At 38.8% G+C, this 24,121-nt stretch overlaps 1 protein-coding gene across 4 annotated transcripts in view; it reads left to right on the top strand.

The window, feature by feature from the left end:
* Positions 1-23,883, top strand: part of GFRAL (GDNF family receptor alpha like) — a 27,629-nt gene extending 3,746 nt beyond the window's left edge. The window contains exons 3-10 of one of the 4 annotated variants that reach the window (XM_017739322.1): positions 5,955-6,113; positions 7,604-8,041; positions 8,734-8,790; positions 9,411-9,738; positions 11,708-11,967; positions 15,061-15,159; positions 20,596-20,677; positions 21,996-23,883. In XM_017739322.1, coding sequence (XP_017594811.1) covers positions 5,955-6,113; positions 7,604-8,041; positions 8,734-8,790; positions 9,411-9,738; positions 11,708-11,967; positions 15,061-15,159; positions 20,596-20,677; positions 21,996-22,014 — 1,442 coding nt within the window. In that variant the 3' untranslated portion in view covers positions 22,015-23,883. Of the gene's footprint in view, positions 1-5,954; positions 6,114-7,603; positions 8,042-8,733; positions 8,791-9,410; positions 9,739-11,707; positions 11,968-15,060; positions 15,160-20,595; positions 20,678-21,690 lie in introns of all 4 variants that reach the window. The other 3 variants (XM_017739320.1, XM_017739321.1, XM_017739323.1) reach the window with 3 other exon arrangements.
* Positions 23,884-24,121: the final 238 nt, after the last annotated feature.

The raw sequence follows: 24,121 nt of genomic DNA, 5'->3' as shown, positions 1-24,121 counted from the left end.
AGACCAGGTATTATAAGTTTGACCTGAAATTTATCTTAATCTCTGTGGTTATTCAAATGAAAATATTCCTTTCCCTGAAAACATCTTGTCTTCTTGAACAAATCTTGGGTGTCATTCACCACCTCTTTCTTTAAATCCCTCCAAGACTTTGCTGTTAAATGATGAGAATCCACTTTCCAGGCACTGTGAATATGGAAGGGAGAAGAAGAGTGGCTCTATAGTCTGCTAGTGTCATTAGACCAAGCTAGTATTGACACCTTTGTTGATTGATAAGTATCAAGTGATCTGCAACTACATCATCACTAGCAAATGATAAGGGCCAGGGACTATTTTCTGATTGCATTTACCTGTCATGGGGCAGTGTGTAGTGGTGAATCAGTGTTATCTACATCTCCGTGGAAATCTCCCTTCTTCTTATAATGACATTATTTGAACAGAATAAGCTGTGTTGTGATGCCATAATCTGTTCTGAGCCTCAGCTGCAGCAGATTTGACAAAGTGAATGTTCCTCTGTCTTGATGTCAGGACCCAGTCTGACCTGTGGGGGAAGCCAGGCAGCAGAAGTTGCTTGGCTTCATGGTCAATAAGCCATTGCTAAAACATTAACCTGCAGTGTGGGCTACCTGAATGAATGCCTCTGTCTGTCTGTTGCATACATTTGATGTCTCAAATATCCCATGTCACAAGGCAATATTTAAAATAACTAGAGCAGAAAATTCTCTGAGGGGTCTTTCTTAGTGTGTCCTTTTCCAGATACTTACCTACTTTGCATAGAATGGCTGAATACTTTTAAGAACAGATGGAGTAAATGAAAAATACATGATCATTTAACAGTTGCAGCAGTCCCCAAAGCAACTGGGCTTCAGCCCGTGTTCTGTTGATCTGTTAAATATTTCATGTGAGGTGAAACAGTCTCAAAAGATATGGCTGCTGTTTGGAAAAAAAAAATACTGGAATATGCAGTACTTTCTGGCTAAAGTGACCTAAAGATGAGCTCTCTAGAACCAAAACAGAACAAGCTGAATTTGCTTCTCTCATATAATTCATGAGGACATTAGCACCAAGACTATTTGCCACAGAGATCAATATTTGTGCTGTAGCCTATTAATCTGGATACCCTGCAGCCAAATGAAGTGGGCCAGCATTATTACTTCTGTGGTTCCCCCTTTGGATGTACATTGTGCTATAATATGACGTTTCTCTCTCTTATTGTCCTATGTACTTATTCACTGATATTAATGATATTTGTAACTGGGCCAGAGAAACCTTCCAAAAATAATTATTCTTGTGATTGCTTGTTTGGATTTGCATCTGTATGTTTCCTTAGGATAATAGCTCTTGGCAAGGACTCTCTAGCATTGCAGAGCACTCAGATATTGTGTCGGGTCTAGGACAAATTATACTAAATGTGCTTATTAGGTACCATGATCCCAGAGCATGTAAATCGAGTCAGACAGCTGATGGTACCTCTCAGACAGCCCACAGAAACAGTGATAGAAAATCTACCAGCAGCATCCTTAGTAGGAATCAATTAGTAGGAGTAATGTCTGTCATGTGCAGGTCTAGAAACATCATGGATGAGCTGTAGGAATGGAAAAGGTCCTTTGAGCACAAACACACTACTCGGAGGCAATAGACAATGGGGGAAATATTTGTTTTGTTAGATTCTTTATGCAAAACCTAACTACAAATTATAATTACACTCCTTCTTTGGGATATGAGTTCAACAACTCAGTCCCTCAGACCGTAACCTTGAAGTTAAATGTGTACATTCTGAAGACCTCCATCTTTTGCAGTGCGGGTCTGGGAACACTCTCCAAACTACTGCCTAAGTCACTCCTTTTCTGTCAAACTTTCCATCACTGCCTCCCCACTACTAGCATTTCCAGAGTCTCAGACATAGTCTTCTGAGTCCTCTTCTAGGGCCTTCTTCCATCCACCTCTGTGGCCAAAATATGGTGGAAAGAAAAAACAGGGTGTGAAAATGTCTATGAATCATCTTCCAGGTCAGGATAGAAAAGATAGAAATATTAAATTTTGATGAAATAAGATTTTTCCCTTTGAAAAGATCGAAAGAGTTTCAGCACTGCAGAATGGAGATTTTAAGATTTGGGCTTTTATGGTTTGTTTGTGGGATTGGTTTTTGTTTGTTTGTTTTCCTTCTGTTTTTTCACTGAAAAAACAAAGACATTTACGAGCTCTGATTTAACCATAAGTACAAATCTTCTTAATTTTTCTGAATGGGAAGCAGCTGTGTTCAAAAGGAAAAAAAAATCAATTCATATCACTTAAATTTTAAGGAATCACATTTTGAATTAGATTTGGATGAGTTTACTTTTCTTAGAATAACAGAATCACTGAGGTTGGGAGGATCTCTAGAGATCTATCCAGACTGTGGTCTCACCACTGCTAGACAGGAAGACCCCAGATTTTCCTCTGCAGTCTTCAAATTCAGTTCCCACTGAGACAACTGAACAGCTGACTAAGCAAAAAAAGAGATTATCACTCTGGAAATGTCAGCTTCTACTCTGTCATGCTTCTCTCTGTGGTCTTGTGTACATGAATTATGTACCTATAAATAAATCAAATTATAAATAATGGCTGCCAAACATCAGGTCAAGAGAGCATTTTTTTTTTGTAAATGCCTTGGAAGCATATGTATAAGATAAAATATATTACCTAGAACTAATCTCTGGTAAAGCAACAGTAATTGAAAACCAGTAATAAAATATTTTCTGCTGTTCATCACAGCTGAATCAATACCATGTACAAACAGACCACTACTGATAATAGGCTATTTCTACACAGTTTTCAAGAAGCCATGCAAGGGAGCCCCATAAATGTGATGTGCTTCCTGATTCTGTCTATGCCCTTTGCATGTCCGTAGCCCCACAACCTGCCCTCCAGCCCCGCCTGTCAGGTGCTGACTCAGCACAGTGCACTCACAGAACATCCCTGGGGGGCCACTGAACGCAGCCCCTGACCCCTGGCCATGACTTGTCAGTGTCATGAAGATAGGTGAGTTAAGTGAGGCTGGGGTATGGGGTTTTATTCTTTTAGTTCCACTCACCTCCACTCTTGAAGTGTACTCTAGACCTTGAAGAAGACAGTCATAAATTTTGTGAATAAGCTGTTGATCCTGATCTTTGTTGCTCTTTTTCTACCACTGGAATATATTCTCCTTAAATTCTTTTATTATCCCTTACTTTGTTGATAAAATATGGAGTAGAATATCCACACACTCATCTTCATGGTCCATGTCACCACTTTCTTTCTGACCTATTTTTATGGTCAGGGAGTATCCTATGTCTGTGACCTTCGACAGATCTCCTGAGCTCCTTGAGTACTGGAACTGTGAGGGCTAATGGTCGAAGGCATGCTCTACTTCTGAAAAAGCAGAAGGAAAGTCGAAGATGGGGTTGGAGTAATACGGGCAATCCCAGCCACCATCACCTCCTTCCTTGCTGACACAAGAAGTGGAGTGGGAGCAGAAGCTGGGAAGTGCAGCTCTTGCTGGCCCATGACATTCCTCTCCAGTAGTGTATTTTTTGATATACTCCCCAAACCCTCCTTAGTCAGCAACAGCAACTGGAGAAAGGATAATGCAGAGACTGTTTGAAAAAGGGGGGTCAGGACAGGGATGTGAAGTCTGGAATAGCTGATTCTCATTCCTTCAGGGACAGGCAAAATGCACTGTTTCCTCTTGCAGAGCTTTGCCTCAATTGCCTTCCACTGCTATTTGTATCAACCACATATAAGTGATTTTAAAACTCTGATCTCATCAAAGTTTGCCCATGGCTGGGGACACATGACTTCTTCTCGCTTCGCAGTTTTACTGGAGCGCACGGTCTCTGCTGCTCCACGCCAGTGGGGAAGCAGCAAGGCAGGAAGCCAGACAGCACCATTCACAGGGCAGAGACATCAGCCTATGTGCTCAATAGACTAAAAGCAGTCCTCATGCTGCCCTGTGACCTGCCTGGATCTTGTGAGCCACATACTGCTTCTCTTACGTATTGTGAGACATTTAATATCTGTGAGGTAAGGAGAGGAATTGTGCTGGTTTGGGGACCTACATACCTGTTTTGACAATGTAGATCATGGCTTTCGCAAAATAAAGCTTTCTTAAATTATATTGAACTGCTTCTCAGGTAACATTCTTAAGTAATGTGTAACTTTATTAAGCAATAATAAATCATAGAATTATAGAATGTTAAGGGTTGGAAGGGACCTTAAAGATCATCTAGCCCCAATCCCCCTGCCATGAGCAGGGACACCTCCCACTAGACCAGGTTGCTCAAGGCCTTATCCAGCCTGGCTTTGAACATTGCCAGGGATGGGGCATTCACAGCCTCCCTGGGCAACCTGTGCCAGTGCCTCATCACCTTAAATTTCTTCCTAATACCCAGCCTAAATTTCCCTTCTTCCAATTTTTACCCACTACTCCTTGTTCTGTCACTACAGTTCCTGATAGAGAGTCCCTGTCTGGCTTCTCTGTAGGCCCCTTCCGATGCTGGAAGGTTGCTGTGAGGTCTCCACACAACCTTCTCTTCTCCAGGCTGAACAGTCCCAGTTTTCTCAGTCTGGACTTGCTGGAACAGTTCCATGTCCTTCTTATGCTGGGGCCACCAGAACTGGATGCAGCACTGCGGGTGGGGTCTCATGAGAGCAGAGTAGAGGTGTAGAATCACCTCCTTCAACCTGCTGGCCACACTGCTTTTGAGGCAGCCCAGCACACACATGGTTTTGAGGGTTGTGAGCACTCACTGTCAGTTCATGATGGGTTTTCCATCAACCTTCACACCCAAGTCTAATTCTGCAGGGCTGCTCTCTATCCCTTCTCCACCCAGCTAGCAGATGTATCTGGGATTGCCATGACCTAAGTGCAGGACCTTGCACTTTGCTTCATTGAACATTGCAAGGTTTGCACTGGCCCACTTCTCAAGCCTGTCAAGGTCCCTCTGGTGGCATCCCTTCCCTCCAACAAGCCAGCTGCATGACACAGCTTGGTGTCATCAGCAAATTTGCTGAGGATGCGCTCAATCCCACTATCATCATAATAATATTTTTGAAAAACTTCTAGGTCATAAAGTAGATGATTGATTGATGTACCTTTGTACCACAAACTAGTACATGTTCTTTATTTTCACTGCACATACAAGGAAAATATGACCTGACATCCGGTGTGTGTTTGTCACTGAGTCCGAGTGCACATGCAAACAGACTTGAAACTGGGCCAGCAAACTAAGGTTTCTGCACATTTATTTTTTTGTTTTAACTTCTCCCTCATTTTTATTATAAAAACCCTAAAAAATCAGACTATTCTTGGGCTACTTTAAATTTGTTGTCATTCTCAAACTTAGGCAGTGAAGTTGTTCTGTAGGGTAGTAGTTCAAGGGAATATCCAAGTGGCGTTTGTAGGCTCACACGATCCTCACATGAGTACAGAATCTGACCCAGTGCTGGCATCTCCTCAGTGTGGGGTTATCATCACCATTATCACAGGGCTGGGTCTGCCTTCTGTGTCCTCTCACTCCATTCCATGGCAATGCCTTAGCCTGCACTGTGTGTTCCTGTCTCTGTACCAGGCACTTCATTTCTACTACACAGGACCAAGATAAGTCTCTCAGTTCAGGTTGTGTCCCTTCCACCCCTGGGCACCTTTTTAGTTTGGTCTCAGTGCCTTACCTGCCTAAAACAAAAGGTGTGAGTTTGAGGTTTTATGTACTTTGTAAATGAGAGCAGATATTCTGGCAATGGATCAGATCAAATAAAAGAAGGCAATATTGTATCCACAATTTTATATTACTTTGAATATTATTTAAAATTTGTAAAATGTGACAAACCATCTTCTCTTGGCAATGCATATTATGTTTGTGCTTCAGTTGAATTGTTTTATGTAACCATATCCCTTAAGCATTAATAATCATTAATGAAATTACAATTTTAATGATGAGATCTAGGTAATAGATGCAAGGCAGAAGACACTGTTGGATGTAATAGAATAATCCAGGTCCTGGCTGACGAATACCCAGAATTCAAAAACTGTGTCTGCACTACAGACAATATCTGTAGCATCACAACTTTGCTTGGGAAACAGTGCGGCATTAGGAAAGGTAATTAACGTAAAGTTTTAATTATGAAGACCAAACCCAGTAATTCTGTAACCACCATTTTAAGTGGATTCAAGTTTCTTTGCATTTCCTCAAGTCTGATAAATGCCCCAAAAAAATTAGTTTTGTCTTTTCTATGATATTCACATTCCAGCATGCAAATGAAAGAAATGCCACAAACAAAAGCAATAAAATGCATGTGAGAAAGTCAGACAGTTTCTAAAGCTCTTGTTGAATCCACTGAAAAGCAAGAGTGAATACACAGTGTGTGTTGAGGCCTACTCATTTCCTATGGAGGTTTGAGAGCCACTGGATCTAGGTTGCATGTATGGAGAAACGTATCCAGTACCTTATAAATGGGATTGGGAGTGAATGGGGATGCACAGTGGTGCAGTTGTGTCACACAGTTGCAGGAGGGCCTTCACTACATCTAGGAGAGATTACTGTATGTGGGTTACCACTTTCATAAAGCTGTACATAGTACATACAATGCATCTTTTAAAAATTCTGTTTAATCAATGGGCCCAGCTCCCCTCAATCTATTTTTTATTTTTCTGAGAACTCTAATCCCTGCAGAAAACCTATCTTTGTAATTGAGAATTACTTGGTACCATGCAGAAATTGCAGTTTCTGGTCCGAAGTGTCCTGGCATAATGATTAGCAAAGCTGACACAAGAGAGGTAAAATTAGCCAGTGAATGAGAGTGTGCAAAGTGAGTTTCAAAGCTGATTCCTGGCCACTGCTGGCATCTCTGCTGGCATCAAACAGCATTCATCATACAGTACTAGAATATATGGCCGTATTGCAGAGGAAGTAATAACATCCTGGTCTGCCCCAAACTGCTTGCTCCAAACGAGAAGGATGGGTATCTAAAACCTGATGTTGATGTCATTGGAACAATTGCTTTTGCTTCTAGCAAAATGACATAATTTTATATTTTTTTGCCAACTGAGATTACATTTCTCTTCACTATAGAAAGAAGTTTGGATGGACTTACACTAATGTTGAGTTTACCTGCAAAGGATAGCATATGGTGTTGGTAGACACTTTCAGGTGTAATTCTCCCTGTCTAACTTAAATTACTATTTTATGTAATCAATCAGCCGTCTTCTGGAATTGTCATTCTCTCTTTAAAAATTATACATTCTCTTAAGATGATAATCCATGATATGTCCAAGCTGTAGGTGGTTAAAATTATGTGAAGTTAAACTCTTTGTGCAGTAATTTTAGTGAGGATTTTTTACTAGTTTTGCAGCTGAACTGTTAAGAGTGGACTGTACTATACAGCCAACAGCAGACAGTAAGTTGAGGAAGATTTGTTAGTCTGTAAGACTGTGAAACTATTATGTGTTTACACACAGCTCAGAATTAAACTAGGGCTGTTTCATTCAGTGTAATGCATTAAGACAAGTACCCTTTTCCTGAGTTTTTGTGCTGTGATGATGATCCATCGTCCATTTGATTTATAACTCTGTTTGTACCTATTTCTACAGACTATTTGGAGTCTTTCCCAAGGTCAGACACTGAACTGAGCATTAGGCAACGCAGAAACCCTCAAGAGCAAAGGCGCTCTGAAGAACTGGAGACTGACTGCAGCCTTGCCAAGCAGCGCTGCCGAGAGGAGCCTCAGTGCTCTGCCATGTACAGGAGCTTCCAGCGGGCGTGCCAGGCAGCTGCAGCCAAGTGCAGGTTCCCCATGCCTGGAAAGTGTTTGTTAGCCTGGAGACAGCTGAGGAAAACAGTTCTGGGAAAGTGCTCATGCTCAGAGCCGCTTCAGATGAGATGCATTAAAATATGGAAGGGAATATTTGACAACCCTTGTTTACAATACTCTCAGGAGAGCCAAGCCTCAGCAGCAGGTGAAAATGACTACAGCGATGGTGACTATAATGCTGATGTTGATGGTGAGAAAAATCCGGTCACTGACACAGGTTAGTGCTATTCCAGCAGTCTGAATGCTTTCATACATAACAGGACTGTGCACAGTCTGTGAAAAAGCTTTTCTTGCCCACTTGTAATTCAACATCGAAAAAATGATCATTTTAGGAGGTTTATTTATAAATAAATTCACAGTCTGACAGAAAATGATAGCCTGAGTGCAAGTACTATTGTTCTTCAATCCGTTAATTTGATACAACCTGATCCAAATCAGTCGGTTTTAGTTTTTCACTATAACTAGAAACAGTGTAAGACCAATAAAAATAATTTTCTAATAGCAAGAATTATTTGCTTGCCTTGACTTTAGATCATGACAAGCAGTTAGTTGAAAACTGGTCCACCGATAAACACATTAAGGCCTCTGGCTTTTATTTATTCACAAGAAACCTGACTTTATAATGCACTGAGAAGCTCTAAAAAACTCTTCTTGAGTTCATAGGATCTATAATTATGTAAAAATGTTAGCAGCAGCCTTTGAGAAACTGTGCTTTGGCCCCAAAACTTATGAATATATGTAATAGTGGGTTTAGAAATTGTTAATGGGTTCTATTTGGTCAAGCTAATTTGTTTTATTGTTGTTTGTTTTTACTACAGGCACTATGCCAGCAAGACAGACAATCCTTTAAAGTGAAAAGCTAAGACATTATTTATCATTTATGTCTGTATCTGTATCTTTTTCTTCTAGACAATATTAGTACGGAAACGAAATTACAATGGGGCTTATCTGCTCTCTCCAAACAAGGTAAGTCTGAATTTACTTATGAATACTTATGAAAAATAATTTTAGCTCAGTTTTTGGACAGTGTACAATGTACCTCCAGATAAAAATGAATATTTTTCATTCAAATGAATGATCAGAGAGTTAATAGATCCAACATATTTTCAGTTAAGGTACTGCGTAGAGAAGAATCCAAAAATGTAACAGGTAACAATCAGGTAATGTAAATCAGGTTAACAGTCATGATCCTGTTAAATTTACAGAGGCAAATCCTATCCCATAACCATTTTAGGGTCAGAATTTTCTAGATATTTTTGGAAGGTTTATTTCACAGTCTAGAAATATTTAAACTGATGTTAAAAGCACAAAAATGCCATTTATATTCTCTTCATTACTTATTTCATAGCCTAGCATAAGGAGATTTCAGCAGTTTCAGGAGGGTTTCTTATGAGGGCCAAGCAGGTGCAAGACAGAAGTGTGAAGGTTACTCAGTAGGCTTAAAAGAAGCAATGCTGGAAGAGCTGGATCAGAGTTTTGGGAGTCAAGCTTGATTTACTGGGAATGTTGTAGACAGCATGCCTACCAGTCATCACTTGAGAAAAATTTTCTTGCGATTTTATTTTAAAAACTGTTATTCTTTTTAGTGTACACAACAAACAGAAGCTGTTTGGATGTGAACAGGGAGTGTGTTGAAGATGAAGTGTGTAACAAACAGTTGTCCCTGTACCTTAAAGTTTGCTTAGTAAATAAGAAGTGCGACATGGAAGGATGTCAAGCAGCCATAAGGTTCTTCTATCGAAACATGCCTTTTGAAGTTGCCCAAATGATGATATTTTGTGACTGTATCCATCATGATGAATCCTGCCACAGAGCCAAGGAACTTCTCCATGGCAAGCCCTGTGCAGTTACTGCAGTTCCACCCCCATCATGTCTGAATGTAATCCACATGTGTGAAGAGAATGAATTGTGCAGGTGAGTAGAAGTATTTTGTCCAGTAAAGTGAATAATGATTTGGTGAAACCATTTTTATATATACTCTATATCTCATCTATAACAAAATTATTTTCTGCACTATCTGCTTTGTTTGACATCTTCACAGATGTTTGCATCAGCTGTGGTAATTCCAGACGTAATTCCAAGAGTAAACTGAAATGATTAATTTTCAGAAGGGTCTTGAATCTAATGTGGGCTTTTCTTACGCCTGTATTATGACACTTAACACCATTTATGCTGGACAAACTCTGTTATTGCATATTTTCATAACCACTTTCTTCAGATAACACCTGCGTGTCTGCACCTTTGCCCTCTAGCATTTTGCCCAAGTTGTGCAGCAGACCAGACAAAGTTTGTTTGGTTAACGTAATTACCTTTCGAGGGCAGAGTCTGACCCTTTGTACCCAACAGCCATGCAACCAACTTGACCTGTTCAAAAAACTTTAGTCTTGTTCTCTTCGTCTCAAGGATACTTTCAAAAAGCTTTCAAAAAGCTGGCCTGAAACATGCACAGACCATCAAACTCAGAAAGGATAATGCCTTCTCAAAGTTTCGTTTTATATTTGTAAAACATGCAACAGGATTACCCATGTTTGTAGCTCAACTTAATTGGCACCTGTTATGGATGGTCAGTTGGCCCACTTTGGTTTTCAGTGTAGTCAGCTTGTGAATTGGATCTGAATTTTACCTCAAAGCTGTGCTCAAATTAACCTTCAGTCAACAAACCACAAGGCCAGGAGATGATTTTGGTTTTGTGCAGATTATTCAGATTGATGTCAGTGAGAATGGACAAAGAACTGGGCTACAAATGTATGTCCATACATGTATAGGCATGTAATTTCATAATAGAAAAGTGCTGAATTCCCCATCATTCTGGGAACATTAATGTTTCCTGGCACTGACAATAAGTGCATAAAATTACCAAAATTAGTCTGTGAATTATGGCTAGTCACATCCATAAATCAGGAGGTGAATAAAAATACTTCCATTAGAACAGAGGTGGCATCTGCTTTGAAACCTTTGTTTGGTAATGAAAATATTTGCAGAAATTTTCTAGCCAGTATTGCAACAGTCCATGCTTTTCCATGTGATATGCTTGTAGCTACTACGCAATATCAAGAGCAAATTAATAACCTATTTCTATGATTAAGGAAGAATATTTTAATACCTTAATGTTGTATTAACCTATATATTATACAATATAAAAGACTTTACCTTTATCAACCCCTAAGATTTAATGTGATAGATTTTTTTTTAATTAATATCCACATATTTTTTAGTTAATTTATAATGGATATTTTCTATTGTCATATACAGTGCATTGAAGGCCAATTTTATTCCATCCTAACAGCAAATAAATGGAAATAATTTGAGGTTATTGAACTGGGAAACAAGTTAATTCTTCATGTAATTCTTCATGTAATCTCTGCTATCAGTTTGTCTTTAAGTCGAACTGAATTACTTCTACTTTTTCCTGAGCCTTGGACATTTCGTATTTTATTAGCATTCGGCAGGGCCGAGGGGTTGACATTGGATGCTGATTAGTTAATGTAAAATAAGTTGAATGTTTATTCTTCCTTCACACTACTGAAAAACTGATCCACTGGAACGGCCCCTGGTGTGGTTTCATTGTGGTGGCTGGTCTGATTCCTCTATTCACATTTCTTCTCTGAGTATCTGAGACTGTTGGAATTCACACTGTTTTTTACTGGACTCTGGAAAAATCTCCGCAGGTGCTGATTAGAAGTGCAGTTGCTTTTTCTCAAAATCAGAGTAGAATTTCTGGCAGCCATCTCTGAATATTGCCATTTTTAAGGCCTAAGTGGTACCTTGGAATTACACTCTCTTTTAGTGGTGTTCCTTAAATCCCCTTTTATGAAATCACAATTGTAGTTGTTAAAATGTCATTGCATACTTCTTTTTTTTTCCTTTTTTTTTCCCCTACCAGGAAAAAATACGTAACTTTTCAGTCAAAGTGTTGGAGACACGTGACAAAAAAATGCTATGAGGATGAAGCTTGTCTTGAAACTTTAATCAAAGATGACATGCCCTGTTCTGCCAACGCTGATTGCAAAGCAGCCTACATCAGCAACTGGGGCACGATGCTGCACATGGAGTGCACCTGCCAGAATCTGCCTCCCCTGGAGCAGCCTTTGTGCGAGCTCTTCCACCACATGCTGCACAGCAAATCCTGCTTCAGTGACCTACGTGAGTAACACATACAGCTTTACAGAATAATTAGTTTTAAAGAGAATTAAGATGCTAATTTACACCAAATCTTTACTACATCTTTGCTACCACTGGTTGCAGCAAGATCTATAGCTGTGGGTTTTTTAAAATCCAAATCAAAGTACAAACTGTGTTGTAGCGCTATTGTCACAAAACTGGACATACAGTTTTCTTCCTCTGCTTTGGAGAAAAAATTTATTACAGTAGTAAACCAATGAAATTGACTACATGTCTCATTACTTGAATTTTCTGAAATAAAGAAATAATTTCTGGAGTCTATATCAATATGCAGATTTAAAAAGTCCAAGGTCTTCCTGTCATTGGCCTAATGTTGTACTTTTATACATTGTTTCTGGAAATAATATGAAGTAGCATTTTGTTTTTCTTTCTTTTCTTCTTGGAGTCTAAATATTGGTAAGCCTTACACATATTTAGCAACAGACTTAATTCCACAAAAAATAACTTCAATTATTTAAGTAGGATGTTAAATAGGAATGAAGGCTTTAGGATTTTGTCTTAAGTAAAAGCACTGGGTGTAATTCAGGTAGGTAGGTACTTTCTCAGAACCAGTAATGGCTTTCATGTGCTTAATCAGCTTATCAACTTATCAACTTATCAACTTAATCAACTTATTTTTGTTAAATATACATGTCCTTGCCAAGCCTTTGGTTAAGAGAATTGTTAATGCAATAAGTGGCAATATGGGAGCAAATATTAGTGTTTTAGTCTGAATCTGCAATGTGCTTTCAAAGCAAACCTCCTGTTTGTCCCCACTTACTGTGTCATGGGTCACATCACAGGGTGGTTCTCTGTCAAAGGGTGGGTCCTGGTCTCCTGCAGCATAAAACTGAACCTAAAGGTTCATCTGCAGCCTCTGCAGTGCTCCAGCTGCATGCAGACATCTGGTCCATCAACCACATCAAAGACCAAAGTATTCTCTTCTCTTCAAATCTCTGATCTATTACACCAACTATTTTGCAATATAAATCCTCTTAGGATATGTTACTCACTAGTGCATCATGCCCTATGCCAGTTACCTTCTACATGTATACTCTAGAGTTATATATATTCTTAAACTAACTTGGGAGAGCAAACAATATCTAAAGATTTCAATGAAAAGAAATGGCTCTTTCATAGTTTTATCTGATGGACTGTATTTTGAAAACATAGGGATTGTGTGCATGCATTTCATTGAATAAAGTAGCTACTCTTTTAGTTCTAGCAACCAAAATGGTACCAATGATAAGGGTGTAATTTTTTTTCGTGTCACTCGAAGGCTACCCAAAAATTAAAATCAAGTTGCTGAAACACTGCTCTTAATTTAGTTAATCACTATTCAAATCCAGACTCTGAGAAAATACTAAAAATTGTATAACTCCCCTGGACAAGGATAATGGAACACGCTTAAGAGTTGAGATTTCTAGCAGTGATTTTGCTGATGAATATTATTTACTTGTTTGCTTTATGGCTGAATTTAATGGTCCAAATGAGTGAACACATCATCGTGTTAGTTATTTCTTAACCTACAAAAGAAAAAGATGATCCTCATGTCTGAATAATCAAATAATTGCTGACGAGCTTTTGCCATTCCCTGAAGCAGTCTCAGGATAAAATGGTTTGAGGGCTTTTGTGATTGAAACTTCCCTAACCTAATTGGGACTAAAGAAGAGAAGCTTATGTTGCTTATGTGGTGCAACAATTCCCTGGCAGTTAAGCAAAAAGAATTTGGGGATCCAGAGCCTTTGGTTGATCAGTACCTGCTCTACAGAACACTTGCAGGTTATTGTTAATATTGCTTTTTTTTTTTTGTCTAGATGCCAGTTGTAATGTAGCTAAACTGATGATGGTGATGATTATGGGTTTTATTATAAGGCATGTTTTTAATGCCATTCTCTGCATGGCAGTTCAGAGATGTGGAGTGACTACTCTGTTGCAGCGCCCACCCAACCCCATCTGCTGACTTATCCCTCTGGCCTGGAGGTGATCTTTGGCTGACTTCCACTCTTACAATGGCAATGACCTTTCTGAATAGGCAAATACCCAGAATTTGGAAAAGGGATCTTTGCCTCCAGAACTGGTGTGAACAGACCCACAAGCAGTGTTTACACCATCTCATCTTCCTACTCTTGCATGGCGCTGCCTTTGCTACAAGTGTTTGCTCTCGAGGCTGTGCTCACAGGATTGCATTTGCTGCAGACTCAGTAAAAGGCAAGAACTGTGACTGACTGCTGCTGTATGAAGCAGAAGGACAGTGTGGATCATTGCCATTGTAGGATCAGTGTCTCAACAGGAATAAGCAAAAATGTCGGTGAGGAGAAGAAAAAATTTAAGTTTCCAAAATACTTTAACTCTGGGTTGTACTTTTGGGTCTCACAGAAAAAAACCAAATTACAGGTAGGTTTAGTCCATTGTTATTTGGACAATAACAATGGACTGTTCCAGGCTGCAGATTATATGCCTTTCTTATGTTGTTTTCATTACAAAAGAATAAAAATTTCATGTCTTGCCATTCATGTGTGTGACCAGATGTACCCTGGTATGGTTTAGCCTCCTGCTCTGTAAACTATGCTACTTAAGTAAACCTTCTATTTTTCATTTCAACAGAAGATGTGTATTTTCAGATATGTTAATGAAATTATGCCTACTAAGAGGACAGGCCTTTGTGAAAAAAATTGTTGAGGTCTAGCAATGCAGTTGGAGAATAAACTCTGCCTTGTGGAAATTACTTCAGACTACTACCCTTCTCTCCACTTCTGTATTGGTTTGGTGGACCCAATTCTTTTGATGGGCCTATTTTTAAAACAGTTTATGTGAAAAGAGAATTTAAGCTGTTTTGTGACAGAGAATATTTTCAAAGCATGCCTGGCACCCGCAAGAAAAACTACAGGGGAGGTTTAACTGAGATGGAAAAGGAAGAACTCTTTTGCACTCATTCAATTTGTTCATCAAGTATCAGTAAACAGTATTTTTAAATACCTCCCTTTATAAATTCTGTGGCTGTTAGCAAAATACCAAAAAATATTCACTTGTATAACTATTTTAAAGTATAGATATTTTCTTTCCAATATTCAGGTCGAATTTCTATTCAGAAGAAAGGTTTTCACTGGGTAAATACAGAAATGCCAGGCGAAAAGAATTCCGGAGCACAGCTCCATTCTTCTGCAATTAATGGTGAGTTTGGGCAAGTCACTCCATGATTTCCACAGAGCTACTCTTGAAATATCCCTCATGTAGGATAGAAAAGGCCAAAGGTTGGGTCCCTCAGGTGGTTTCAGGCAGGTGAGCTTGACCTGTTGCTCCTCCATTCAGTCTGGTATCTCCCTACCTGTTTGGCTTAGCTTATATATCCACAAAATAAAGTTAATCAGACTGAACCAATTACTCTGATAAATGGTTTTGAAATAGATGTCTCACAATCACTGTATTATAATTGGGGAAAATTAGGTTTTTAAGCCTGCCAGAGCCTGACTCTCTGTACAGTCATTAGAGAGTAGTAGTCATAATGTGTAATACAATTATTAGCTTTGATGTCACACCTACTTCTATCTCTCTTAGCTTTCTGTAGTAGTTACAGCAACAAAATTAGAAGTCACAGTAAATGGTGGTCTGAGAAGGGGCTTGTGTTACACTCCATCAGACTCTACCTTCTCATGCAACAGAAGGGCACACAGTATCCCATGGGCTGAAGAGCTGCAGCTGCTTTTATTTCCATGCATTAAAATTAAGAAATTAAGCAACATAAGGTTAAAGGATATTGAATTAATATACAGATGTTTTCATTGCTGAAATAATATTATTTTATATTTCCTTTTGAGGGGCCCAGTTACAGAGTGAGAACACTAAAGAGCTTAATGCACAGATACCACCTCTAATGAGAATGACCTGTTCTACCTTGTGCAGGGCAGATTACAATTCTCCAGACATTACTACAAATTATTTCCCAGAACTGTTCATACAGAACACTTTCAACTGTGAAAAAAATAATTCAATCTCTGCATGCAATAGAAAATGAAGTGACTTCTAACCTCTCCATCCTTCAACTATTGCTGAAGTGGGCAACCTGGGAAGTATAAAAATGGATTAAGGGAATGGGATTCCTGAGAGCTGTATGTGCATAATTAAGCATTTGGCTGTAGCATTAGCATTAAAATTACTTAAGAATCATGCATGTCATCCAAGTGCTCTGTGTAGCCAGAGAAGAAAGTCAGGGACCCTCTAAGGAAGAGTAGTCTAATCTTTTTGGACTGCATTTCTGAAAGTATTGACTTCTCCTTGCCAATTACAGAGGGAGCCTGAATCCCTAGTTGGAGCAAGACTCTAGTGGTTAAATAATGCAAGTCATAATACAAGAAATACTGCACTAAGTGAGAAAATGCAAAATGTGAGATACTTCACCCTTGTGACTAGTTCTAACTGAAGATCCTTTCAGTGGGTAAAATGCATTATAAATTTAACTCGGAGATTCAGATAAATATTTGCAAGAAGCAGCCTGCATCCAGTTAATTCTGTTCACATTGAAGTCTGAATACTTTCCAAAAACCTCTCCTTGAAGTCTTAACAGAACTTTGGAAGGCCTTAGAATAAAAAGAATGCTGACCAGCCTAAACCATACAATAAAATATTCTTTCTCTTGTAGCTGTCATGTACATTAGATGGGAACTCTTAAGCCATAAAAGTCTCATAGAAAAACAGGTCAAGAGGAAAAATTTGATTCAGGATATCTGCCTGATGGTAAAAACCATACTGCATATTGTTTCATAAATCCCACTGCCAAAAATCTAACCCAGTGTCCTAGATTCATATGCTAATAAATGTGCATTACTCAGGCTGCAAGGGGAGTTACTGTCTTCACAAAATATTTCTCTTTAATGAAATCAAATCCCAAGAAGAATTCAGGGCACAGAGGCAAAACAGTTAAGTTGTCAAATATAGCTTTTCACATGTGTGAAGACTTTCGAAGACATTTTCTTCCTGGCTATTTTCTTCTTGAAAAACATGAGATAAAATCTGCTGATGTCTCTACATTAAAATCTCAGAAGAATCCTTTACTTAGTTTGTCATTGAAAGAGACATGGAACTCTTTCACTAGATGAAATGAATGGCCATCTATGGATGAACATGCTCAGAAGAAACTCAGTATGTCTTCAGCTTTTTCTTAGTTTTATACTCTAAAATATAGTTTACTGTTCAAAAAAACAGTTAATTTCTCTATTTTATTCAGCAGCATTGCAGGTCATCCCATTGGATAAGATTGCTTTAATAGAAGGAGTCTTTCACAATAAATAATAAATCTAAACATATATACATATATTCAAATATATTTGCAAATAAATAGAAATATGGAAGTTGAAATATTATTCCAGCTTTTGGTGTAAAAATGTGATACCAGGATTATGTAAAAATCTTGACTGGATTTAAACACATTCACAATCTCAGGAGGGAACAGGCCCACAGAGTCATCTGTGGGCTGATACAACTCTGTTATCAAGATGTGATGTGGGCAGAGTCAGAACCATATAAAAGTTAATGAGACTTTTCCTGTAAGCTTAGATGGGGCCAGAATTTGATCTTATTCTGGAAACAATATCAAAAAGTGATAAATAAAATTTGTCCAAACTTCTAATATGTGTACCTAATTTTGCATTTTCAGCCTGGTTTTGACTTTATCCTATGCAAATTATATCAATGACTTTACAGAGCCACATAATTGGAAAGATTGCTTCCTGCACTTTAATTTGAAAAATGATTCATGTGGGAAGATAAGGATTTACTTTCATCAGCATGGAACTTTGGAGCTAAGTTGTGGGGTTTTTACGGAAGAGAAAGATAGAAATACTTACCTTGTTCTTGTGAGATACAATAAAATTGGGCTTGACCCAAAACTGTTGAAAATTGTTGTTTTATATATTTCCTACTGAGGAGTATTGCAGTTCTGAGTATTTAGATAAACAAATAATTGGCAGGGTTTATCTGTAAGTATGCCAGAACTGAGATTAATTCAGCTTCAGTGACTTTAATTTGTCAGGTGTCAAACACTGTCAGTCTGACAGGTTTATAAATGTAGAAGAAAGCCTGTGACAAGCTGCAGGTAGCCAGGACGCCTCTGAGCCCAAGCTGGGATTAGTCCGTCCCATGAATCTGCGCTCGGTGTACGTAAGGAGGTAGCTCTGCAGTAGAGTGGAATCCCACCCATGCTTCCAGCTGTCGGCTCCAGCTGAGCTCCCACTTCCCCTCCGCAAGCCCCGCAGCCGGGAGTGTCCGTGTGTCTGTCTGCAGACCGCCCCCGGCGGTACCTGCACCCCTGCCGGCGGGTCCCTGCGGTCTGCAGCTCATCCTGCACAGGGCAAGACAGGCTTCCTGCAGCCCTGGTGGCCCTGCTCCACACCTGCCCTGGGGTGAGAAGGCCCAGGAGTCTCTCACAGCCGCTGGCCACCTCTGTGGCACAGAGCAGCCCTGCCAGCACCTCACAGCCCTGCGGAAATGCCGGCTCTCGCTTGCGTCCGTTCGGTCTCTGCACTCCTTACTCGTTCAAGTGGTTAAACCACAAAAAAATATATAAAATGCATAATCAGCTTTTCAGCCACAAAACTTTGCCCTGTCCTAGCCTTACAAATTTCCTCACTTCTCAGCAGGTGTAAGACAATACATGGTTTCTAGCATGATCCCATCACTGAAATCCCTCTTTGTTCCCAATAGAACTGAATCAACATCTCTTTTACCAGCAGTTCATCAAAAACGTGGCATTTTTTTCAGATTTTGTCAAAAAAACAGAAAAAAATGATTTCACTTCATCATTTCAAAGTGTTTTGTTTGATTGAAATGAAGCACCTTTCAGAAATTTTATAAGAAAAAGATCATCATGCTCTGCTGAAAGTTTATTAGCCCATTTTTAAACATCCATGACTGTAATTATAATATAGAATTTGTTAGATACAATATTTTTTGTGGTGACGTACTTTAAAAGTTTCCATTTGCCTAAAATATGTGTGAAAGTCACTTTCCACTTCAAAAAAGTAAGAAACTGTTACCCCTACAACTGCTCCTTCACTTGTAAAAAGTTTTCAAAGGTAGCTGCATGTACAATTAAGATTCAGAAACTGAAAAAAATGCCTACAAATCACTCTTTTGCTAAAACCCATCATCTTAAAGAAATGTTGTAACTTGAGAGCTAGGCCAACTGCTGATGTAGTTTTTAATATATGTTATTAGCAGTCCTTCTCTAAGATAGGCCTCACCCCTCTTTCTTCAAATATTCACCATATTAAGTTTCTTTCAGTAGGTTACTGGATTAAATGGAATGTTCATTCCATTTGTGCAAACTGTGGTGGTTTGATCATTGCTTTCATTTCCTTATATTGGAAAACTTGAACTTGGGACAGTTTTTTGAGAAAAGTGAGGACCCTCCTACAAGGAAAGCCAGGCAGGTCCAGCCCCCTGCTCAGCTCATTTTTTTCCTTGCTGTGGAACACATATTCACTCTCTCTGCCCAGGGCTGCTCCAGCATCCATACCACCTGTGCTTGTATTACACGCCGCTCTACACCTGCTGCATATATGCAGTGTACACAGAAATGCTTCATTTAGGGTTTGTGTGTGCACATAGACAACACATGGAACATACTGTAACTGATAACTTACTCAGAGACCAGAAATGGCCTCATTGACTCAGTGATGAGTCCAGGAATCCATCTCTTCCTTAGTGAATGTTCCATTGGTTACATAAGATAGAGAAGCTCGGGAGCAGCTAAGGCCCTCTGCATTTGAATTCCTATATAAACAAAACTTAATTGATTGTATGAAGATGACAGAATCAGTGCAACCGGAAAGTCACAGGAAGGTCTTGTGTTTTATGCTTGTGGCTCTGCATTTGTGCCTTCTTGTCATCTAACTTCCACACCTCTCCATCCCATGTCCTGGGCTTACATTAACACTCTCAACTGTAACATTTCCTCCAGAATATGTGATCAAAAGCAATAGAGTTTTAGGAAAAATAAGTTGCTCCTCATTTGGAAAAGAAAATTTGAAACAGCTCCCAGTTTTTCAACAGTTGGAATTTTTAGCACATAAGCCACCTAAGTGACTTTTTGGTGAGAAGCCTAACAGAAAGAGGAAACTCTATGGGAATGGGGCCCAGAAAAACAGTGTTAGATCCCATTTTACATTAATTTGATTCTAGGTGAAGTATTGCTCCACACTGTAATTACTGTAAGATGTGAAACTGGAAAATAAGTCTAGTAGATAAGAGCCAAGTCTGCTCTGATACACAGAATAAAATTAACATTTTAAAATCAATAGGGAGAATACTCCAAAGCAAAAATCATAGTAACAAGCTGTTCCCCTGAAGCAGAGTGAAAGGTACTGCTATACATATGAAGCACTATTGGAGCTGGTATTTACTAAAAGAAAATTACCTAGTATCACATAGCAAAGGAAGAGTTATTCCTACCACTGACATACATCTAGGTCTTTTTCCTCCTTTTAATTAATTTTGTCAAAATTGATAGCTAATTTAGTTTACATATGTATGCTTTCCAACACAGATCTCAAATTTGATTCTTATTACTAAAAAAGTAAATGATTAATTTCTGTTTTCTGTTTTTATTTATAGGTGAAACTGTCTACATTATTGCTTACTCCTCCTGCATAGCTCTCATCCTAGGAATCGTCCTGTTGACCCTCCTAAAGATCAGGTAATTTGATAGGGATATTAATCACTGGTTCTAGGAAATTGAAAAAACAGAAAATAAAACGTTTTGACTTAGTTAAAAGGTGGACATTGTGATTGTCTTTAAAAACAGTCCAGCATGTCCCAGTGATGGAAAGAACTGACATTGTGGGTGTCAGCAGGGAAGAGTGAAATATGATATGTATCTACAATGCCCTCCATTCATGCAGAGATCCCAGGCTTTGGGAGGTTTCATTTCCTGTCCCATGGCAGGGGAAGGTGAAATCTGAATTCAGAAATTCTGTGAGACTGTGTTCCTAGCCCCATAGCAGGCAGTGGTAATGCAAAAAGGAAATGAGAATATTCAGCATTATAACGTATTTAGAAACCAAATCATGAATGCTGCTATTGTAGTTAATATTCTTGCCAAATGCCATTTTTGCTCATAGGAGTCTTTAAACAACACCCACCATCCCTGCCATCCTTTCCTTCTCCCCCCTCTCTCCCTCCCTCCATACGAGAAACTGCCCATACACCAATGCTTGGTAAGAAAACAGAAATGTGCATTCACTTAGTTAAATGAACATGGCCTTTTCTTAAATGATACATTTTCTTGGACCAAATTAAATGGCCAGATTTCAAGAATTACGCTGTCAGATGATAGGTAACAGAGCATGATGTAGCAGGAGCTATATATAGTGGGAGGGATATTGAGTCAAATTGCATTATTAAATTCCGAGGCAGATCAAAGAGGAATCATAGAAAAATGCAAAAGGCAAGTCAAGGATATATGGGAACAGAGGCTTTCTCTTTAGGTTTGCAGTTACAGAAATATCAGCATATGAAGAAAATTCAGATTTAAAGAATACAGAAGATGGAAGAAAGAGCAATGCATTAATAACAATGAAGGGGATTATTTTATACCACAGTGTTCATCATAAAAAGAGGGGAATTTTGCCACTGATTTCAATTAAGCCAAAGTTCAAACCAAAAGCTGTATAGTTTATTGTTACATAAATGCACATTCTTTGTTTTCAGAGCCTGCAGAACAAAATACGAGTCAAGAAGTCCCTCGCCAGATCATTCTTCTGAAACATTTATGGCCCATTATAAAAGTCACAGATGAACTACTCTGTTGCTTATGCTTTTCAAGGCTATTCCTGAACGCCAGCCTGTTGTACATATGCGATAATAAAATATATATTAAAAAAACACTATAAATTATGGAATTTTGTAGTTAAGCATACAAAATATTTTTATATTTATTAGATTATTTTAAACCTTTCACAAGCTGAAAAAGGGGTAAAAAAAAGGTAAAACTGTGCTCTCTCTTATTTGTGTAGATTGCCAGATCGCTCCTGAGCTGCACAATTCCTACTTTTTTAGCTGCACATGACACTGGTATAAATGCTGTATCAACAGTGGCAATCTTTGAAGCCCACCCTTCTGATCTCAACTCATCTGGAAGAAATAAAATCCACTCAGAAACATTTTAGAGACCTGATAAAGAGCACAAATGTGGCAGTTTTGTATAGCAGGCTCCCAGGTACCAAGTACCTGATGCAGTTATTTGTCAAGCAGCAGTCACAGATAAGCTGCCTGTAGTTTGATGGTGGAGCACTTGTAGGGTAGGAGGAGATCAGGATTACAACCCCTTTCAGAGCTAAAATTACTATCTGCTTTGTCTCCAAAATGCTGTTGCCGAAACTGTTTTTAACTTCTCCCCCAATATGTTTCTAAAAGAAATGAATGAGGTTTGCCACTTTGAATACAATAACTTTAGAAAGAATTTTTTGGTCTGAATGCCCAGTGGAGAAAGTCACTTGCTTGGGGCTGAAGTGCCTGCGTCTCAAGAGAGAAGCTATGACCCATCTCATCAGCTGTGTTTCCTATTCATTGTCTCTAGACAAGACCCAAAGTGCCTAATTGTCCCCTTGCCGTGTACTGGGAGTCATGGTCCCTGAACACCATTCTGGATCCCACTTTGTGGCTATGAGCCCTGGATTTCTCTTTATAGTTGAGGTTTTTTGCTAGATTTAAGCTTGTATTTACTGCCAGTGAGTTGTCTTTGTTAAACCTTTGTAACAATCTGGTTCTGGTGAGCACAGGATAATGGACTGCTATTTCTTACTCAACTGTTACCAGGAATAGCACATGTATTGTCTTGTTATAATAGCATCTGATTAATTAACTTTATTTTGAATGTGATTAGTTTTAATTTTGTCTGAATTATCACTAAGTGTAACTCAGCTCCAGTTTTGACCATGACAGATGACTAATCTAAGGCTACATCTAGGACTAGATAACAGATCTAGGTCTAGAAATTATTGTGATCAGAAAGGCAGGAATCTCTGCTCTTCAATGTGACTCTTGCTTCTGGCTTTGGTAGCTTGTGAAATTATTAGTGTGAGAGCAAAATCTTAGTGTGCAGTTCTGTTGGGGAGAGGCTTAGAAATCTGATACACTTATTACAACATGGATTTTCTCTGTCTTTATTATCTGCATGCATAATACAAAACCAAACGAAGTCCTTTTTGTTTTGCAGTCAAGTGTTCTGTCATTACTAAATCAGCATTTGGACAAAAATCCAGAAACAGAAAAGTGCAGTTAGTTTGCTAATCAAAATATCTCCTTTAGCAGTCCAGCAATTTGCAGCGTCTGCCTTACCTCCCACCAAAGTTCATATTCTTCATCTTGAAACTGTGAAGTGGGAAGACTTCAAACTGAAAATACTGTTGAGAATATGTTGGATAAAAATATTTCTTTATGCAGGAAATGTACTTCTGACATGAAGCCTGTGCTGGTTTTCAGTCTGACTTCAAAAACCAGTGAACCCTCCATATCACAAAATTTGAAGAGCTCCATTTAAATTCAGATTTAACTAAACCTCAATCAACAACAACAAAAAACTTACCTTCTGTCTTAGAAACTTTTTGTTTTCTAATTGTCTTATATTTAGACACTAGAAACCCAACTCATATATGTGCTTACACACACACACACTCACAAGTATGTAAAATGTATTTGAAACGGAGGGTGTGTGAGTTACTCTGAAAGACAGCAGGACACTTAGTGGCTCTTGTGGTGTTATGCAGTTTTACAGGCTCTCTCTTGAAAGAGATGACTTAAATGCTTAATGGGAAAAGTACATTTCCTCCACTCTACATGTGAAAAGTAGTCTGTCAATTGTATCTAGGTGTTAGTTATTAAATAAAGGAATTTCTGCTGGGATGATCTGTATTCCTGTGATACTGATTTTACTCTAACTGCTTCACAAACAGTTTTGGGACCAGAGAATCATAGAATCAGTTCGTTTGGAAAAGAACTTTAAGATCTTTGAGTCTGACCATGATGGAAGAAAAAGCAGTATTTTGTAAGAGCTTCATTATTAAAATATTTTCCCCTGAAGTATGAGATCTGCATCTAATACCCAGATGAGGGAAGTTAAGTATCATTGATGACAGGATTC

Source organism: Corvus brachyrhynchos, unplaced genomic scaffold (assembly GCF_000691975.1).
Source record: "Corvus brachyrhynchos isolate BGI_N302 unplaced genomic scaffold, ASM69197v1 scaffold136, whole genome shotgun sequence".
Classification (NCBI taxonomy): Eukaryota; Metazoa; Chordata; class Aves; order Passeriformes; family Corvidae; genus Corvus; species Corvus brachyrhynchos.
Note: the sequence above shows the minus strand (reverse complement) of the source record. Positions and strands in the feature narration are given on the sequence as shown.